At 37.6% G+C, this 18,958-nt stretch overlaps 1 protein-coding gene across 2 annotated transcripts in view; it reads left to right on the forward strand.

Moving 5' to 3' along the window:
• The window catches only part of TGFBR1 (transforming growth factor beta receptor 1), a 51,821-nt gene extending 33,300 nt beyond the window's left edge, over positions 1-18,521 (forward strand). For both annotated transcript variants that reach the window (XM_021691624.2, XM_044920374.1), the window contains exons 4-9: positions 1,757-1,987; positions 6,431-6,598; positions 8,305-8,461; positions 10,320-10,444; positions 11,480-11,610; positions 17,374-18,521. In XM_021691624.2, the coding sequence (XP_021547299.1) occupies positions 1,757-1,987; positions 6,431-6,598; positions 8,305-8,461; positions 10,320-10,444; positions 11,480-11,610; positions 17,374-17,499 (938 nt within the window). In that variant the 3' untranslated portion in view covers positions 17,500-18,521. The remainder of the gene's footprint in view (positions 1-1,756; positions 1,988-6,430; positions 6,599-8,304; positions 8,462-10,319; positions 10,445-11,479; positions 11,611-17,373) is intronic.
• The last annotated feature ends 437 nt before the right edge of the window (positions 18,522-18,958 follow it).

The following is an 18,958-nucleotide window of genomic DNA, read 5'->3' on the forward strand; positions in this document are numbered from 1 at the left end:
CAGACTTCCCATTTGTAATTCCCCTTTCTTCTGTACTCCTTGCCTTTCTAACTTCCAGAGTAGCCTCCTGAAGTTAACTCTTAAGTGTACTTTAAATCTTGAAGTATATCATATGACCCCATTCAAAGGCTGTAAGAAAATTTTACAAATTAGTATCTATACTAAACAACACAATTAAGGATATTCGTAATATTAAAAGAGCTCCTTGATTTAAATAAGGATTTTTCACAGATCTGTTTTTAGCTAACAGCCTCCTTATAAACATAAAAACAATTGTTTATAATTAGACTGCTAACTACTTTGCAGGAGGTGGAGAGGATAGAGAACAAGAAGAGGAAAAGGACCCATTTGAGAAACTTATAGATGAAAAGAGGAAAAACTTCTGATCACTTTAAAGACTTAACGTTTGAATTTAGAAGCATTTCACATCAGGAAACCAAAGACAGCACATAATTTCATTTACTACCATTGGGTTAATTTGGTCTAGCAAGGAACTCTGAATATAGATTATAAATTACACACATTTATGTGTATAGATTGTATGAAAAAAATACTAGTGTAGAACATGGTTTATAACTGGTATTTTTATTGTCAGGGTCAGTATAATTTAAGATGACACTTACTTAGTCCATGAGGGGATGTGATAGTAAGTGAATTGGAATAGTCCCACATACAGTGATACTTAAATGTTGTAGGTAGTGATAAATCCTTTTTTGTAAACAAGTAAGTGTGACAGTATTTTAAAAATTTATATACATATTTTAGAGTAGGGCACGTTCAGATGGTGAAATAATGCCAGTGTCCCATCACCACATTAAGTGACTTGGCATCATTCTTTAAGATACTAATGTTGCCTGCGCAGCCAGCCAGTTCCTAGTGCGTAAATTGCTTGTCTTGAAATGGTTTCTGTGATAATTTTTACTGACTTATTGAAATCAGTATGGATTGTACATACTGATTTTATGTTTCTTGTGTTCACATACTTTTCTCCTCCCATCAGTAAAACCATTACCAGATTCATCCTTCTGAAAGCAATTTTTAAATTGCTTCTCCTCATTCATGAACCTTTTCAGAAATTTTTAATAGTTCCTGTTTAATCCACAGCTCTCATTGGTCTTTTTTTTTTTTTTTTTTTAAGGATTTTATTTATTTGACAGAGAGAGTTGAGAGAGCACAAGCTGGGGGAGTGGCAGGCAGAGGGAGAGGGAGAAGCAGGCTTCCCACTGAGCAAGGAGCCCGCTGCAGGACTAGATCCCAGGACCGTGGGATCATGACCTGAGCTGAAGGCAGACACTTAACCGACTGAGCCACCCAGGCGCCCCTCTCATTGGTCATCTTGAGCTCAGCATTCAGTACTCTTCATACTCTGATGACAGCTTCCCTTCTCTTCCGCTGCTTTACCACACACATTGCCCTTCTGTTTAACTGAGCTGGTTCTGTAAACATTCATTCATTTCCCTCTTCTACCTTTGCTTTAATAGTCCTCCTACCTGAAAATCTTATTTCCTCTTCTCCTGTGGTGCTATCCCTTCTGTAAAGGAGAGTCAGATTCAACTTACTTTATAAAGCCTACCTGGACTCTCTAGGCAGGAGTTTCTAGATTCTTTTATTATATTTATAATCCTGTTTTCATTTTATTATGAATTACTATTTTTGCAAATGTAGTCTGCCGCTCCTTAGTGAGATTGTTAAGTTCTTTAAAGACAGAGCTTTTGGAGTTATTCTGTCACTCTTTAATGCCTATTTTTATCTTTAGGTTTACCTCTGCTCGTTCAGAGAACAATTGCAAGAACTATTGTGTTACAAGAAAGTATTGGCAAAGGTCGATTTGGAGAAGTTTGGCGAGGAAAGTGGAGAGGAGAAGAAGTTGCTGTTAAAATATTCTCCTCTAGAGAAGAGCGCTCATGGTTCCGTGAGGCAGAGATTTATCAGACTGTAATGTTACGTCATGAAAACATCTTGGGATTTATAGCAGCAGACAATAAAGGTCAGTAACATCTGCTTCTCCTTTGAGTATAATGTCTACTTGAGCCTTTCTACAAATATGGATACTAAACATTGCCAGATTTGATGAGAAATAAATGTTTGTCATACAGATTAGACCCATTAAGTCAAAAAGAATATATTAGAAACCTTTACAAACAGGAACTTCTTTTTTTTTTTTTTTTAAAGATTTTTTATTTATTTGACAGCAAGAGAGAGTACAAACAGGGGGAGTGGCAGGCGTCGGGAGAGGGCGAGGGAGAAGCAGGCTCCCCACTGAGCAGGGCGCCCAATGCGGGGCTCGATCCCACGACCCTGGGATCACGACCCGAGCCGGACGCAGAGGCTTAAAAAACAGGAACTTCTTAAAGATGTTCTTGACGTGTTTCTAAATCTCTGTTTTATAAGATAAAAGAGTTATATTTAAATTTAAAAGGGATGTGCTTTTGTTATTTTGGTTTTAGGCAGTTAGTAAGTTGAGTATAGTCATAGCATAGAAAAAATAGAGTTTTATAAACTCTGGTTGCTCAAAATTTTGAGATAAGTTAGAGCCCAGAGATCTGTTTCCTTTAAATTTCTTTTGACCTAATGACCATTAGGGCATTTTAATAGATACTAATGACCTTATTTATAGGAAGAGTAAAAATAACTTCTCAGTGTATTCTGTGTTTTAAGTTGGCAGGGGCTAGGTAATCTTTTAAATAAATAAATTTTTAAATCAACTCCATTACATAGAGAAATAGTTCCCCAGGACCACCGTGCCCATTGGTAACCAACCATCTAGACACTTTCTTGCCTGTGATACAGGTGCCTGGGGCCCTGGCTCAGTCTGATGCTGCAGGAGAGTCAGTGGAGAGTCAGAATGAGCGCTGATGGGGAGCAGTGGCTTCACTGGACTTCATCTGCTGTCTTGGCTTCGGCTCTTACTGTTGTGCCCATAGTTGCTGCTTTTGTAGCTTCATCAGAGACTCGGCGTTAGAACTCTCATCAGCCCCGCCCGCAATCAGATGCATTTCCCAGCTTTCCTATTTTTAAAAAATGCTATCATTTTCTCTTTGAGATTGGCCAGAACCATGGTCCTCTTTTTCCTCCTCTCCCTTCCCATTTTCTTCAACGATATTTATTTCTTCAGAATATTGTTTAATGATTTTCCCTTTTGCTTTTCTGTATTTTCAGATTTATTCTCAGTATGCATTTATTGGGGTTTTTTTAAGAGTTTATTTCTAGAAAATTTCCAATATATAGAAAAGTGGAGCGAGTAGAGTATAAAGAACACCTGTCACCCAGCTTCAACAGTGATTAGCTCATTGCCAATCATATTTGATCTGATTCCGCCTACTCTGCCTCTCTCTGAATTATTTGAAGCCAAAGATATGGTATATATCTTTTTATCCATAAATACCTTTCTTTTGTATCTTTAGATTAAGGAATCGTAATGCAGCATGACCAAATTCCTGTTGTCAATTTTTAAAATGTCATCAGTATCCAGTCAGTTTCACATTTCTGCAGTTGTATATTCTTTTTTTTTTAAACAATTGGTTACTCACTTTAGGATATGAAGTTCACACATGGCATTTGGTTGATATTTATCTTAAATCCCTTAAAATTGCTTTGTTTCTCTTCATTTTTTTTTTTCTTCTTGCAGTTTCTTGAAGAAACTGGATTATTTGTCCTGTAGGGCTTACCACATTTTGGATTGTGTTGATTGAATTTCTGTAGTATCTCTGAACTTGCTCCTTGTATTTAAAAACTGGTAGTTAGGATTAGAGACTAAATCTGAGTAATTGGATTGGTTTCCTGAAAATATTGTATGCCTTCCTATATACTGTATATTTTGTATTATATACTTGTATACAACATACTGTTTATTGTATATTATATATTGATATATATATCACATTAGGAGCCATCTAATATTTGATTATCTAGGTCTTTTTTTAAAGATTTTATTTATTTATTTATTTATTTATTTATTTATTTATTTATTTATTTATTTATTTATTTATTTTAGAGAGCAAGCGAGCGAGCGAGTGAGCACGAACAGGGGGAGGAGCAGATGGGGGGTGGGGAAGGGGAAAGAATCTCAAGCAGACTTCCCGCTGAACGCAGAGCCCCACCTGGGGCTTGATCCTCAGAACCCTGAGATCATGACCTGAGCCAAAAAGGAAGGGTTGGATGCTTAACCAACTGAGCCACCCAGGCGCCCCTTGATTATCTCTTTTTTGTGACTTAGGGCAATGATGGATGTGATGGCTGTAGGCAGTGATTTATCAGTGGCTATTACCAGTTTAGTATTACTTAATGTAAAAACAAAACAAACAAAAGCAGTGATCATAGTTTGACCAAGTCCTTAGTTTTCATTTTCTTCTGCCTTTGGCACCATTTAGCGTCCCCTCTAACTCTTAAAACAACCTTACAAACAATGTTCTGTGACTCTAGATTTTCTGTGTTCATTTCTTATTTCTTAGTAGTTGTGTTTGCTTTCTAAAACTCTTTTTACTGATTTGTATGAAGGCTCTAAGTCTACAAACAGTAATTGCTCCCTTGAAGGACTTAGCCACGTGCATAGTTTCAAACTCAGCTGTGGTGGTTGCTTTTAAATCTGTCATTTGGGGCTCAAACCTGACCCAGGTCCAACATGGTTTAGGCCTATTCCAAGCAAACACCCTGGCGCAAAATGCCCTTGCCTTTGTGCCCTGAACTTTCTTTTCCCATTTGCTCAGGCAGCAGCCAAGCTAAGCTGGTGCTGTCATCTGGTGGTCACCATGGGAACTGGCTCACCCTCTTGGATCTTCCCTACTCTCTTCTTTCTTTGTCAGGGGTTAATGGACTTTGCCCAGAATTTAGCCCATCCACTCTATTTCCCTTCTCCTTTATCTTTATCCTCCTGATTTAGTTAATTCCACCTCAGACAACCCTTTATATTACACAGCCTCTTAAATATCCTTCTTCTGCTTCTCTTGTTAATTACCTCAGAAAATCTCCCTTTCTTCCATCTGCCTGTGTTCCTCTTAATTTGTCAGCCTTTCAGAATTCAGTCATGATTAATAAGCATGCAGGTAAAAATAGTGATGCATTTGTATCAGGGAAAAGAAAAGGTACAAGTTTGAATAGAATCAGTTTATAAAGTTTCTGAAGAGTAAGCTTTGTTTATATATATAGTTTGTAAAGAACTAGTGTCATGAGTATCTAAATTGTTTTGAAAGGACCCAGAAACCCCCTCCCGAATCTTCTGAAGATACCTTTCTTAATCTCATCTAATCAGAGTTGCTTTCCTTCAAGTACCACTTTCAAAATTACAGAATCTGTTTTATGTTAATTGGGGTGGGGTTTTTTTTTGTTTTTACAACCAATAGGGAAGGAGACAGCCCATTTTAAATTCTTATGAACCATGCATTCCATTAAATGCTTAATCAGTTGTCCTGTTTTTTAACTCTTCTTAACAGTTTTGCAAAAGTAAGGTGTTCTTGCTGTGTAAAAGAAGAAACAGAGCCTCATTGGTTAAGAAACTTATCTGAGGTCACATAGTCAATAATAACTAGGCCCTGGGTTCCCCCCAGGTCAGAATGACTCCAAATGTGTATCTTTTACTGAATTGTGCTGCTTCCGAGTGTATGGTTTTCTTGCTACTCCTAGGTTAAATAGGCTTTTGTGGACCAGCCTAACCTAGAAGCCTAGCCAGAGTTTTTACCATGATTCCCATGGGAAAACACATTTCAAAGCCATGTATTAGTTTACAAACAAATTTTTGGAATACATATTCCTAGTTGTCGAAGTTCAGAATCACCTTGTGTAAAACTGGGTTCAGCCCCAGCTTTTCCCCCCCCCTGACATTTTAGTTTCTCTTCCAGCTTTACCATTTGTCAATGATACCACTATTTTTATATTTTTTTCTAAGCTGGAAACGTTGGAATAATCTCTTATCTGGCTTCTTTGTGAACTGAATGTATAGTCTGTGATTAAAGCTTGTATTTCTTCATTTAAGCTCACTTTCAGTTTTGTCCTATACTATTCCATTCCTACTGTGGCTACACTAGGCTCCAGATACTTCTCATCTTCCACCCACTCCCCTTTCCCTTCCTCCTTCCAGAAACAACTACTGAGCACGCCACCTGAACCAGACATTTTTCTAGCCACTCAGGAGTCCCAGCTCTGCTACCATCTGTGTAGATTTGAAATCACCATCTTTGAACTATGATTCCTTATCTCTTAAGTGGGATTAGTTACCCTTGCCTTATCTCAAGAATAGGGGGCTTACTCAGAGGATCTAAAAGATATGTATGTAAAAGTATAAGACAGTGAAAATATGAAGGAAATAATATTCAGACTTAAGGTACTGTCATGTTGCAGTTGTGGAATTCAGGATTGAGAGTAAAAAGTGGTAACTTTTGAGTAGATAAATTGATGTTCTACAATCCATCTGAAACATTGTTATTCTACTCTACAGATAATGGCACATGGACTCAGCTCTGGTTGGTGTCAGATTATCATGAGCATGGATCCCTTTTTGATTATTTGAACAGATATACAGTTACTGTGGAAGGAATGATAAAACTTGCTTTGTCCACAGCAAGTGGACTTGCCCATCTCCACATGGAGATTGTTGGTACCCAAGGTAACTCAAAGTACTTATGTTATTTAAGCTTTAAATTCCCATGAATCTAATGTCCGTTAGAAAATTTTTTAAGAAGTCAGACTAAATAAAGATGTTTAAAATGCGGTTTTTAATGAAATTATTTTATCTTTCTGTTGAAAATCTCAGGTGGAGTTAGGAATATGGGAATTTGTTTAGAGATTCTCTAGTCATTGTCACAAAACTGATACGTATGTGAATTCTTAAAAGTAGCATCTAGTCTTGTGATTTTTGAGGATCTCGACTTTAGAATTCAAGTCTGAAAGAATGTGTGTTTTTATGTGTAGTATCAAATGTAATGTGAAAAATGCTTTTTAAAAATCAGCATGCCACCTAATGTTATCTGGCAATCTAATAATTATATTTGACTCTGAGATAAGGAGACTTCATGAGACCACTTTGTAGTTAAAAAATTATATACTGAATTTTAGTTATGAAATTGTTATGGTATAATTTTTATGCCATGTAGGATTGTCACATGCCAATATGTCTCTCTCCTCTAGCGATTATCCTCTTGCCACCTGGTGGCTCCCTCACTCCCCACTTTACCACACACATGCTCTTTCACATCTTAGTCTCCCTCATCTTTGTAATTGTTACTGTTGTTGATAATAACAGTTGTATTGCGTTATGATTCACATATCATACAATTCACCCATTTTAAGTGTACAGTTCAGTGGCTTTTAGTGTATTCACAGAGTTGTGCATCACCACAGTCCATTTTAGAACATTTTCATCACTCCAAGAAGAAACACTGTGCCCATAGCAGTCACTCCCCATTTCCTCCCAAACTCCTTAGTCCTGGGCAACCACTAATCTACTTTCTGCCTTTATATATTTGCTTATTCTGGACATTTCCTATAAGTGGAATTGTGTCATATGTGATCTTTTGTGGCTGGCTTCTTTCTCTTGGCATGTTCCCAGGGTTCATCCATGTTATAGCATGTATCATCAGTACTTCATTCTTTTTTATGGCTGAGTAATATTCCATTGTTTGGATATACCACATTTGTCCATCAGTTGATGGACACTTGGGTTGTTTCCACTTTGGGCTTTTGTGAATAATGCTTCTATGAACATTGGTGTACACTTTGTGTGTGTGGGGGGGGTATATGTTTTCAGTTCTCTATTTATACAGTGGAATTACTGGATTATACAGCAACTAACGGTTTTGAGGCATTACCAGACTGTGACTCTTTTTTCCAAAGTGGCTGCACCATTTTACATTCCTACCAGCAGTGTAGGAGGGCTCCAGGGTTTCCACTGTTAGTATTTAAAGGTTGTAAATTTAATACTGAGTATATTATAGTTGGTAGGTAAAGGAAGTGGTGTAGATGCTTGGTCCTTGGACTGAAATATCAGTCTGTGACAAGAGTTCCATAAATAATTCATAAGATGTCAACAAACAAACATCTTTAACCCCCAGTCTTTGAGTTGTTAGACTTACAATTTTTGAGCACCATTTTTTAGAGCATCTTATTTTCTCTATTTTCTTTGAAGAAATGTAATTTCAGCAACTTTTGGTATAATGATTCACTTGAGGTTGTCTAGTAATTGTCCAGGTATTGTGGGTGATGTGAGCTGAAATGCTTTGACATTGGGATAGGAGTAGAGGCTTTGAACCTAAGGGGGAGAATTGTGATTGGTATCACTTTTTAAGCAATCACGTTTACTTTTGGTTTCTTTAGGGAAGCCAGCCATTGCTCATAGAGATTTGAAATCCAAGAATATCTTGGTAAAGAAGAATGGAACTTGCTGTATTGCAGACTTAGGACTGGCAGTGAGACACGATTCAGCCACAGATACAATTGATATTGCTCCAAATCACAGAGTGGGAACAAAAAGGTATGCTTGTGAAGAGTGTTTAATATCTTCTGAAATCAACTTTTTCATTTCCTTCTCATTTTTATGTACATATCTTCTGAAACTCAAACCTGTACTTTATTAGATTGCCCACAGGTAGAAGATCTCATGGTCTTGCCTGCTCTGAAACCAAGGTTACCTGACTTTTAAAGATGCCTGCTGATGAAAGGTGGCCCTTCCAGAAAATATTATCATTCGTTATATTAATTATAATAACAATAGTAGCTGATGCTTATAGGGTGCCCAGTATGTGCCAGTCATTTTAATGTGTCATATATATATGTAATCTCAGTTAATGCTCTCTTCAAATGCTATACTGTAGCTAGCCCAACTATTTTCTGATTTTTAGTTCCTGGAAATACACCTTTCTTTCTTCCTTAGAATTTCTGCATGTACTGTATCCTAGAGCAGACTTTGCCCTGCTGTTTCCCTGACTTGTACTCACCCTTCCTTTCTCAGAGGAAGCCCTTTCCGGACTGAGGTGCCCTTACCTAGGGCTCTCATAGCAGGCTGAACCTGGACCATTAGGGCACTTAGCACATTATAACTCTCCATTTATTTGTGTATATGTTCCATTGGATTGCAAGCTGCTTGAGAGCAGCCTTGCGTTTGTTGAATCCACAAGTTTTCTAAAGAACATGACTAGGTGGGTGACGTTGTCCTCATTTCACAGATGAGGAAACAGCCCCATGGAAGGCAAGTCACGGGGTCAGCCTCATACACATGGTAACCTGAAGAGCTGAGATTCGAACCTCAGCCTTTCTCACCCAAAAGGCCTTACTCTGTGTATTATCACAGCATGTTGCCACAGCATATCTCCACATTACTGCCTTGGCCTTGGATAGAGCCAAGCTTCATTCTGTCTCAGTGGTATTTATGATTTCTGGATTCAGCAAGGGCTCTCGGAACTCTTGACTTAGGCTCCCAGGACAGTGGTCGCTGCAGGTCTTCATGAATCCTGATGTATAACTTTAGTAGGGTTTTTAAAACTTCAGAACCCTACAACGTGGCATCAGTAGGAGGACTGGCATTCATTTTTTATCTATTATTTTGTTCCCTGGATTATGTCCTCATCCTTTCATCCTGTTTTAGTGAGAAGACTTCTAGATTAAAATATATGGTCCCCGCATACTACTTGACAAAGTAGGTGGTGTGTGTTAAGACATTCTTAATAGTCATGATTGTTACATATGTGTCTTTCATTAGAAGCTAAGATCATAAGGCAGATAGCATGAAATTGCTGTTTCAGCTTTTCATGGCATTTAGTTGACATCATTAATTTTCAAATCAGTTTGGATATTTAATATTTTTCTTGAGTTTAATATGGTCTCAGTTATATAATACTGGATATATATGTCTATATATGTATAGTGGTATCTGAAAGAATGTTGATCAAAGTGTTAACACTGGGTGGTAGTAATGGAATGATTTTTCACTTTGTACTTTATGAACTTTGGGAAAATTTTTATAAGAAGTATGAGTCATTTTAAAAAGTAGCAGAACCAGGGATGCCTGGGTGGCTCAGTTGGTTAAGCGACTGCCTTTGGCTCAGGTCATGATCCTGGAGTCCCGGGATCGAGTCCTGCATCGGGATCCCTGCTCGGCGGGGAGTCTGCTTCTCCCTCTGACCCTCCTCCCTCTCATGCTCTCTGTCTCAAATAAATAAATAAAATCTTAAAAAAAAAAAAAAAAGTAGCAGAACCATGCTGAAAGGGGCGAAAAGTCTTAAAGTTAATACCGATTTTTAAAAAAATTCTCAGGAAAAAAAGAAAATATATGAAACAGTTCAAAAGTAAAGTGACCACCATTCCATAAAGTAAATTGCTGACTTCTTTTTTAGGTACATGGCCCCTGAAGTTCTAGATGATTCCATAAATATGAAACACTTTGAATCCTTCAAACGTGCCGACATCTATGCAATGGGCTTAGTATTCTGGGAAATAGCTCGACGATGTTCCATTGGTGGTAAATTTCTCCCCCTCCCCCAACAGTTTATTATGAACAGAAGCTGTTCCGGGATAGCCTTTTTTTTTATTGAATGAAATTATACACATCAGCGGTCTAAAATTATGTTCACCAGGTGATCACTGAGAGTGCCAAAGAAAATAAAGGAGATAAAACCTGCAGTGAGGGGAAATGACATGACATGCTTATTTTAGTGTATTCTTTTTCTATTTCCATTTGAATCCTGGGAAGCATCAGAAACCAAGCCCTTGTTATCTTGGAATATAGTTATTTAGAATGGAAGACTACTTGAGAGGCCACCCAGGAAGCTGTTTCTAGCATGTACCTGGGTCAAACTCACCCGCCCCCGCCCCCCCGACCCCAAATGTGTGGTTATTTTGTCTAACTTCTTAGCTGGAAGTTGTATATACAGAATACAATTACATTGCCATTACACTACTTTTTAAACTAAGTTTATTTTAAGTTAATTTTAGATTGAGCACTTTGGATATTTACTTGAGCAATAGTTTCTCATTCTTGGTGGCCCAGGCTTGGTTGAGACTAGGGTCTCAGGTTTATATGGCAATAACAGGGAGAGTGTGTCTCTGTATGGTAGCAAAGAGGACAGATCCAAGTAGAGGTAAAGGACTTGCACCTCAGATTTGCCTGTAGGATTTACATCTCCGTGGTAGAGTGTATATCTCTATACCAAGGCTGAGCACTCACAGAATAAAAACTCTCATTTCTTGCACATGAGGGTTCTTTGGGAAAATATCAATCAGGTCATTACAGCTCATAGTTAACCATCATTAAGATAGCCTTTGCTGATCCCATAGTGATATTTAATTTCAAGGTGTGGGCCCAGTACCAACTCAGAGAGATGGGTTGTTGATGCAGATGTAGATGAGATAGAGCAAGCTAGAAGCCCTGTTCCACTTCACTAATTAATTAATGGAACCCTGAAATAGGATTCTTGGGTGTGCCTGGACAAAGAATGGTCTGGCATTATCTGAGTAAATTCTTCAAAAAATATATATATATTTTTAACCAATATAGGAATTCATGAAGATTACCAGCTGCCTTATTATGATCTTGTACCTTCTGATCCATCAGTTGAAGAAATGAGAAAAGTTGTTTGTGAACAGAAGTTAAGGCCAAATATTCCAAACAGATGGCAGAGTTGTGAAGTGAGTATTTATTTTGGATACTACACAATTTTCTAAACTGCTTCTGCTTGGTATGTGGAAATTTGCTGCTTTTCTTTAAGGAAAGTAGACACAGGAATTTTCTTTTCTTTTCTTTTTTCTTCTTTCTCTTTTTCTTTTTTTTTTTCCCCATGGCAGTTAAACCAGTGAATGAAAAACAGAGTAATTTGGTTTTCATGTTCAATCTCAAGGACATCAAAAGGGCCATGGAGCATTTGCAGTGGCCATCAATGTCTCAGAATAGTATTTAAATCTACCAATGAACCAAGGCACCTGCATTTTCATTTTATCTGTCTTTTACATGGAATGTTCATTCCATTTACATTTAATGCACTTATCGGTATGGATGGGTTTAAGTTCACCATCTTTTTTTTTTTTTTTTTTTTTAAGAAGTGCACTCTCTAATCCCCATCACCTATTTAACCCATCCCCCCCCCATGCATCTCCCCTTTGGTAATCATCAGTTTGTTCTCGGTAGTTATGAGTCTGTTTCTTGGTTTATGTGTGTCTCTCTCTCGCTCTTACTTTTTTTTCTTTGCTCGTTTGTTTTGTTTCTTAAATTCCACATATGAGTGAGATCATATGGTATTTGTCTTTCTCTGACTGACTGACTTCACTTAGCATTTTACCCTCTAGCTCCATGCATGTTGTTGCCAATGGCAAGATTTCATTTTTTTTTTTTTATGGCCAGTATTCCATTGTATATATACCACATCTTCTTTATCTATTCATCTATCAGTGGACACGGTTGCTTCCATAGTTTGGCTGTTGTAAAATAGTGCTGCAACGAACACAGGGGTGCATGTAACCCTTTCAGTGTTTTTGTATTTGGGAGGGTAAATACCCAGTAGTGTGATTCCTGATTCATAGGGTAGTTCTCTTCTTAATTTTTTGAGGAACCTCAATACTGTTTTCCACAATGGCTGCACCAGTTTGCATTCCCACCAAGAATGCAAGGAGGTTCTTTTTTCTTCACATCCTTGCCAATACTTGTTGTTTCTTGTGTTTTTGATTTTAGCCATTCTGGCAGGTGTGAGGTGATATCTCATTGTAGTTTTGATTTGCATTTCCCTGATGATGCACGATGTTGAGCATCTTTTCATGTGTCTGTAGGCCATCTGGATGTCTTCTTTGAAGAATTATCTGTTCATGTCTTCTGCCCACTTTTTAATTGGATTCTTTGGTTTTGGGGTATTGAGTTATATCATATAGTTCTTTATATATTTTGGATACTAACCCTTTATCAGGGATGTCATTTAAAAATATCTTCTCTGGGTGCCTGGGTGGTGCAGTTCAGTTAAGCATCCGACTCCTGGTTTCAGCTCAGTCATGATCTCAGGGTGGTGAGATTGAGCCCCCTGTTGAGCTCTGCACTCAGCGCGGAGTCTGCTTAAGACTCTCCTCCCTCTGCCCCTTGCCCCACTCTCTTCTCTCTCTCTCTAAAATAAATAAATTAATTAAAAAAAAATCTTCACCCATTCAGTAGGTTGCTTTTAGTTTTGTTGTTTACTTTGCTATGCAGAAGCTTTTTATTTTGATGTAGTCCCAATAGTTTATTTTTGCTTTTATTTCCCTTGCCTCGGGAGACATATCTAGAAAAATGTTGCTACAGCCAATGTCAGAGAAATTATTGCCTGGGCTCTCCTCAAGGATTTTTATGGTTTCAGGTCTCACATTTAGGTTTTTAATCCATTTTGAGTTTATTTTTGTGTGTGGTGTAAGAAAGTGTTCGATTTTGCTCTTTTGCATGTAGCTGTCCAGGTTTCCCTGGACAGTTGAAGAGACTTTTTCCCTTTGTATATGCATTCCTCCATTGTCAAAGATTAATTGACCATATAATCATGGGTTCATTTCTGGGTTTTCTGTCCAATTCCATTGATTTCTGTGTCTATTTTTATGCCAGTATTATACTGTTTTAATTACTACAGCTTTGTAATATAACAGTCTGGAGTTGTGAGACCTCTAGTTTTGTTGTTTTGTTTTTCTAAGATTGCTTTGGTTCTTTTTGTGGTTCCATACAAATTTTAGGATTGTTTTAGTTCTATGAAAAATGCTGCTGGTATTTTGATAGGGATTGCTTTAAATGTGTAGATTGCTTTGGGTAGTGTAGACATTTTAACAATATTTGTTCTTCTAACCCATGAGCATAGAATGTCTTTCCATTTCTTTCATCGTCTTGAACTTCTTTCATCAGTGTTTTATAGTTTCCAGAGTACAGGTCTTTTACCTCTTTGGTTAAGTTTATTCCTAGATACTTTGTTGTTTTGGGTACAATTGTAAATGGAATTGTTTTCTTAATTTCACTCTTACTGTTTCATTATTAGTGTATAGGAATGCAACAGATTTCTGTACATTGATTTTGTAGCCTGCGACTTTACTGAATTCATTTATCAGTTCCAGTAGTTTTTTGGTGGAATCTTTAAGGTTTTCTATATATAGTATCATGTCCTCTGCAAATAGAGGTCACCTACCTTTTATTTTTTTTTAAAGATTTTATTTATTTATTTGACAGAGAGAGACACAGCGAGAGAGGGAACACAAGCAGGGGGAGTGGGAGAGGGTGAAGCAGGCTTCCCGCTGAGCAGAGAGCCCGATGTGGGGCTTGATGTGGGGCTCGATCTCAGGACCCTGGGATCATGACCTGAGCCGAAGGTAGACGCCTAATGACTGAGCCACCCAGGTGCCCCCACATGCATTTTAAATGAATGTGTCCTTTTGATCAGGGCAGCCCAGAACAGTTGGATGGATCTGGACGGAAATTAGGAAGCCTGGATTCTAGAACAGCCTGGCCACCATTTCAGAGTCTGACTTTGGGCAAATCATTTCAGTTTTCCAGACCCTAACATGCCTTTTAAAAGGAGGAAGTTGGATAAGGTGATTGGGAGGATGGTTCTGATGATTTGACATCTTACTCATCTGATTACCTGTGTGACCATTCACCAGGAATGTAGGGAAAATGCTTTCCAGCAGTGTCTGAGATTCTCAACCCCAGCTCTTACAAAAATTTTAGAAATGTTTTTGTACTTGTAAATTTAAAGAATTTCTAAGACAAATTTTATTTAATCTATATGTAATTGTTAGCTGTCACTGTTATAATATTGGCAAGGCAGAGCATTTTTCTCCAGATGTGAAGTTTTATACCTGAAGAGGAATAAAAAGCTAGTGACTTAAGTAGTTGATTTTACATATCAAAATAATGTAGGACTCGGGGCGCCTGGGTGGCTCAGTCGTTAAGCGTCTGCTTTCCACTCAGGTCATGATCCCAGGGTCCTGGGATAGAGCTCCGCATTGGGCTCCCTGCTCGGCGGGAGGCCTGCTTCTCCCTCTCTCACTCCCCCTGCTTCTGTTCCCTCTCTCGCTGTGTCTCTCTCTGTCAAATAAATAAAATCTTTAAAAATAATAATAATGTAGGACTCAATGGTCGAGACTTTGAGAGAGCTCCTTAGCTACCTCCCAACAAAATCAAGTATCCAGGCCCAGATAAAAATACGTCTTAGTGTGCTCAGAGAATTTGCATGTTTAACAAATGAAATTGGGCTAGATTTTGTCTTTTACAGATTTGATCTTGATATTGCAAAGTGCAAACTCGAAGTATTCATGTATTCATTAAATAAGTAGAACACATTATTAAACAGATGGCTTTTTAAGCATGAGGAAAAGTTAACAGAAAACATTAAGAGTACACATGCAATTTGCAGTTACTATCACATCGTGCTGAATTAATGCCATTGCTGTCATTTTTGTTTTTTCTCCATTTGGTTAGTTTTCTATTTCACTTTACACTAATTCAGTCTTTCGCTTTTCTGGGGTTTATAAATCTCCTCTCAATAGTTGAAACACATTAAGAACATGAAACTGATAGAATAACTAAGAAGTATCTTCCAGAACCTTCTGATCTTTTCCAGTCTGGACTTGTAGCTCCCTAGGCCAACTGAGCAGCTTTCTTCTTGGGATATCCCTCACCTTTTGTCCTGGGATTCCCTTTGCCTCTGTTACAGTGAATCTTCCTTCCTGGACCCCATGACTTCCTGTTTCTTGATTTATTCAACTCCCACCATCTTTTAAGTCTCTGCTCAGATGTTACCTTATTAGTAGACATTATACATCCCTTTAAAATATCACCTTCTTTCCCTGGCATATTTTATCTCCTTCCCTAAATGATGTTTCTCCTTAGCACTTACCACTGACAGTCCATGTATTTCACTTGTTTATTAGCGATAAGCTTTGGCTCCCTAGAACATGAGCTTTATGAGGATAGGGATTTTGTCTGTCTGTTCTCTTTTGTATTCCCAGTACCTAGGATGAATTCTGGTAAATGGTAGGCTCTCCATAAATTTATAATGTTGTAGAATTGAGTATATGTATGTGTTGGGCATTTGGTTGTTTTTATATGGAAACTAATGTTCATTTCTAGGAAATGTCCCTGAAGTATTTCTTTGATTTGTTCCTTTCTGTTTTCCTCTGTTCTCTTTCTTCCACTCTAGTTTTGAATGTTAGACCCCTTAAGAGGCTGTCTCATTTTCTTATCTTTCCCCTCTTATCCATCCTTGATTTTTTTTCTAAACTTCCTGCAAGGTTTATCAACTTGTATCTTTTTTTAATCAGGTTTATTTTCCAATTCTTCTGTCACGTTTTTCCAAAGTCAAACAAGAAGCAAAAAACTGTCAGTGATGAATATGAGTATTTTCTTTATCTCTTTGAGGATATTAATAATAAATTATTGATATTTTCTTCTCTGTACAACTGTTTTGTCCAAGTTACTTTAGTCTGTTTGTATCAGCTTCTGCATTCATACTGCTTTCTTTGATGTCTGATCAAACTCCTATTCTCTCTCTCTTTTTTTTAATTATATATAATGTATTATTTGTTTCAAGGGTACAGGTCTGTGATTCATCAGTCTTACACAATTCACAGCTCTCACCATAGCACATAGCACATAAACTCCTGTTCTCTTTATGTTTAAAAACAGGACACTGGAAGCTGACAGAAGCTTTGTGCATATGAACAGCACTCACCCACTGTGACCTTTAGGGTGACCTAACTGGGTTGCTTCCATCAGTTGTTGGGAGCCACTGATATGTCCGTATCTTCAGGTCTTTCCTCTTGGGCTCACATTTCCCAGAGAAGACTCAGTCTCTTACCTGGAGGAATATCTACAAATTGCTGCCTGTGTTTTAGGGAGGAAACCTATGATCTTATCATTTAGTGAGTTGTTAGTATGGAACTTTGCCCCCATGTTCCCCAAGTCGGAAATCTCTGTTTTACCCTCCCAGATACAATCTCTAATCTTTTGCTGGGGTGAGAGTGGGACAGTCACCCAACCGTGTGAAGCTCGGGGAGGGGCAGGTATCTGGGGTTCCAGCTCTTTTGGCTGATCCTCATGTGTTTAGCTTGAACTTCACATCAGAGGAACTCAATGCAGTTAATTCCTTGGTTCTAGGGGAGTTTCTATGTGAGTGAGGTTCCTTTTTTGCCTTGACAGCTCTGGTTTAGGATTCAGCTTTTTCACATCTGCTAAGTAAGTTGGCCCTCATCCATCTGCTTTCCAGCTGCTGACACCAGTACCCCAATGATGGGAATTGAAGTCATTTCTCTTTATTTGCTATTACAAATAATGCGGAAATATAACAAAACAATTGAACATATGTCACTTGGAAAGAAGATGTACAGAATAAAGATCTTATTCAGATGAATGGAAAGCACTCATTGGCACTCATTAATTATTTTTCTTCTATTTTTTTGCAGGCTTTGAGAGTAATGGCTAAAATTATGAGAGAATGTTGGTATGCCAACGGAGCAGCGAGGCTTACGGCTTTGCGTATTAAGAAAACATTGTCACAACTCAGTCAACAGGAAGGCATCAAAATGTAGTTCTGCAGCTTTGCCTGAACTCTGCTTTTCCTTCAGATCTGCTCCTGGGTTTTAATTTGGGAGGTCAATTGTTCTACCTCACTGAGAGGGAATAGAAGGATATTGCTTCCTTTTGCAACAGTGTAATAAGGTCATCGAGAAACTCCCCAGGATTTCTTTGGACCCAGGAAACAGCCCCGTGGGTCCTTTCTGTGCACTATGAACACTTCTTTCCCAGGACAGTTACAAAATGTTGTGTAGTCTACCTTTATTTTTTATTAACACAAAACTTGTTTTTTTTGTTTTTTTTTTTTAAAGATGATTGCTGGTCTTAACTTTAGGTTAACTCTGCTGTGCTGAAGATCATCTTTAAGGGTAAAGGAGCTGGATTGTTGAGTTATACAAAACATTTCTTTTTTTTAAAGAAAGTGATTTATTCCTGGTTAGTACATTCTCAGAGGATTCTGAACCACTAAAGAGTTCCTTGATTCAGACTTTGAATGTACTGTTCTATAATTTTCAGGATCTTAAAACTAACACTTATAAAACTCTTATCTTGAGTCTAAAAATGACCTCATATAGTAGTGAGGAACATAATTTATGCAATTGTATTTTGTATACTATTACTGTTCTTTCACATATTCAGAACATTACATGCCTTCAAAATGGGATTGTACTATACCAGTAAGTGCCGCTTCTGTGTCTTTCTAATGCTTACAGTCTGTGTGTCTTAAAAGCTGTAGTATTTTAATTCAAAAAATTTATTTATCTGGGTAACCCAGACTTTTCTGTTTTGTTTTTTGGAAGGTTTTTTGTAGTATGTCATTTGGTGTTCCATTTTGAAAATGCCTTTCTCCTACCAAAATGTGCTTAAACCACTAAAGAAATGAAGTGGCATTAATTGATAAATGTTATCATGGTCATTTTTTAATATTCTCACATCAAGCTTTTGCATCTAAATTGTGTTGTCTAAGTATACCTTGAAAAAATAAAGTGGCACTGTAGATGCTTATAGTACTCTAATAATTTAAAACTTGTAGCATACAGACTAATTTTTCTAAAAGGGAAAATTTGTCTAGCTGCTTGTGAAAAGTTGTGTGGCATTCTGTAAGCCATTTTTTTTTCTTTATCTGATCAAAGACAGTGTTATTTTTTTAAGAAATGAATTACATTTAAAGTTAGGGTGTGTTAATGTTGAATAATAGACCTTTTTCTAGGAAGGTAAAGGTAGTTAATCATTTGAGTAGATAACAGGTGTGCAGGAGAGTCATAGTTGTTACGTAGGAGTCAGTGTTCGGTGGACTTTCTGTCTTTGTAACTAAGGTTAGAGTTAGCGTGGTTCTGAGGTCTCACTACACTTTGAAGAAGGCAGCTTCTAATTCAGTCTTTCCTTCTGTGTGCAGATACTGCAACTGCTTAATTTACATGGTTAGGTAATAAGTTTAGTACACCCTTGATATTTGGGAGAGTGGTAGCTAAA

The sequence above is a fragment of the Neomonachus schauinslandi genome, chromosome 13, assembly GCF_002201575.2.
Source record: "Neomonachus schauinslandi chromosome 13, ASM220157v2, whole genome shotgun sequence".
In the NCBI taxonomy this organism is placed as follows: domain Eukaryota; kingdom Metazoa; phylum Chordata; class Mammalia; order Carnivora; family Phocidae; genus Neomonachus; species Neomonachus schauinslandi.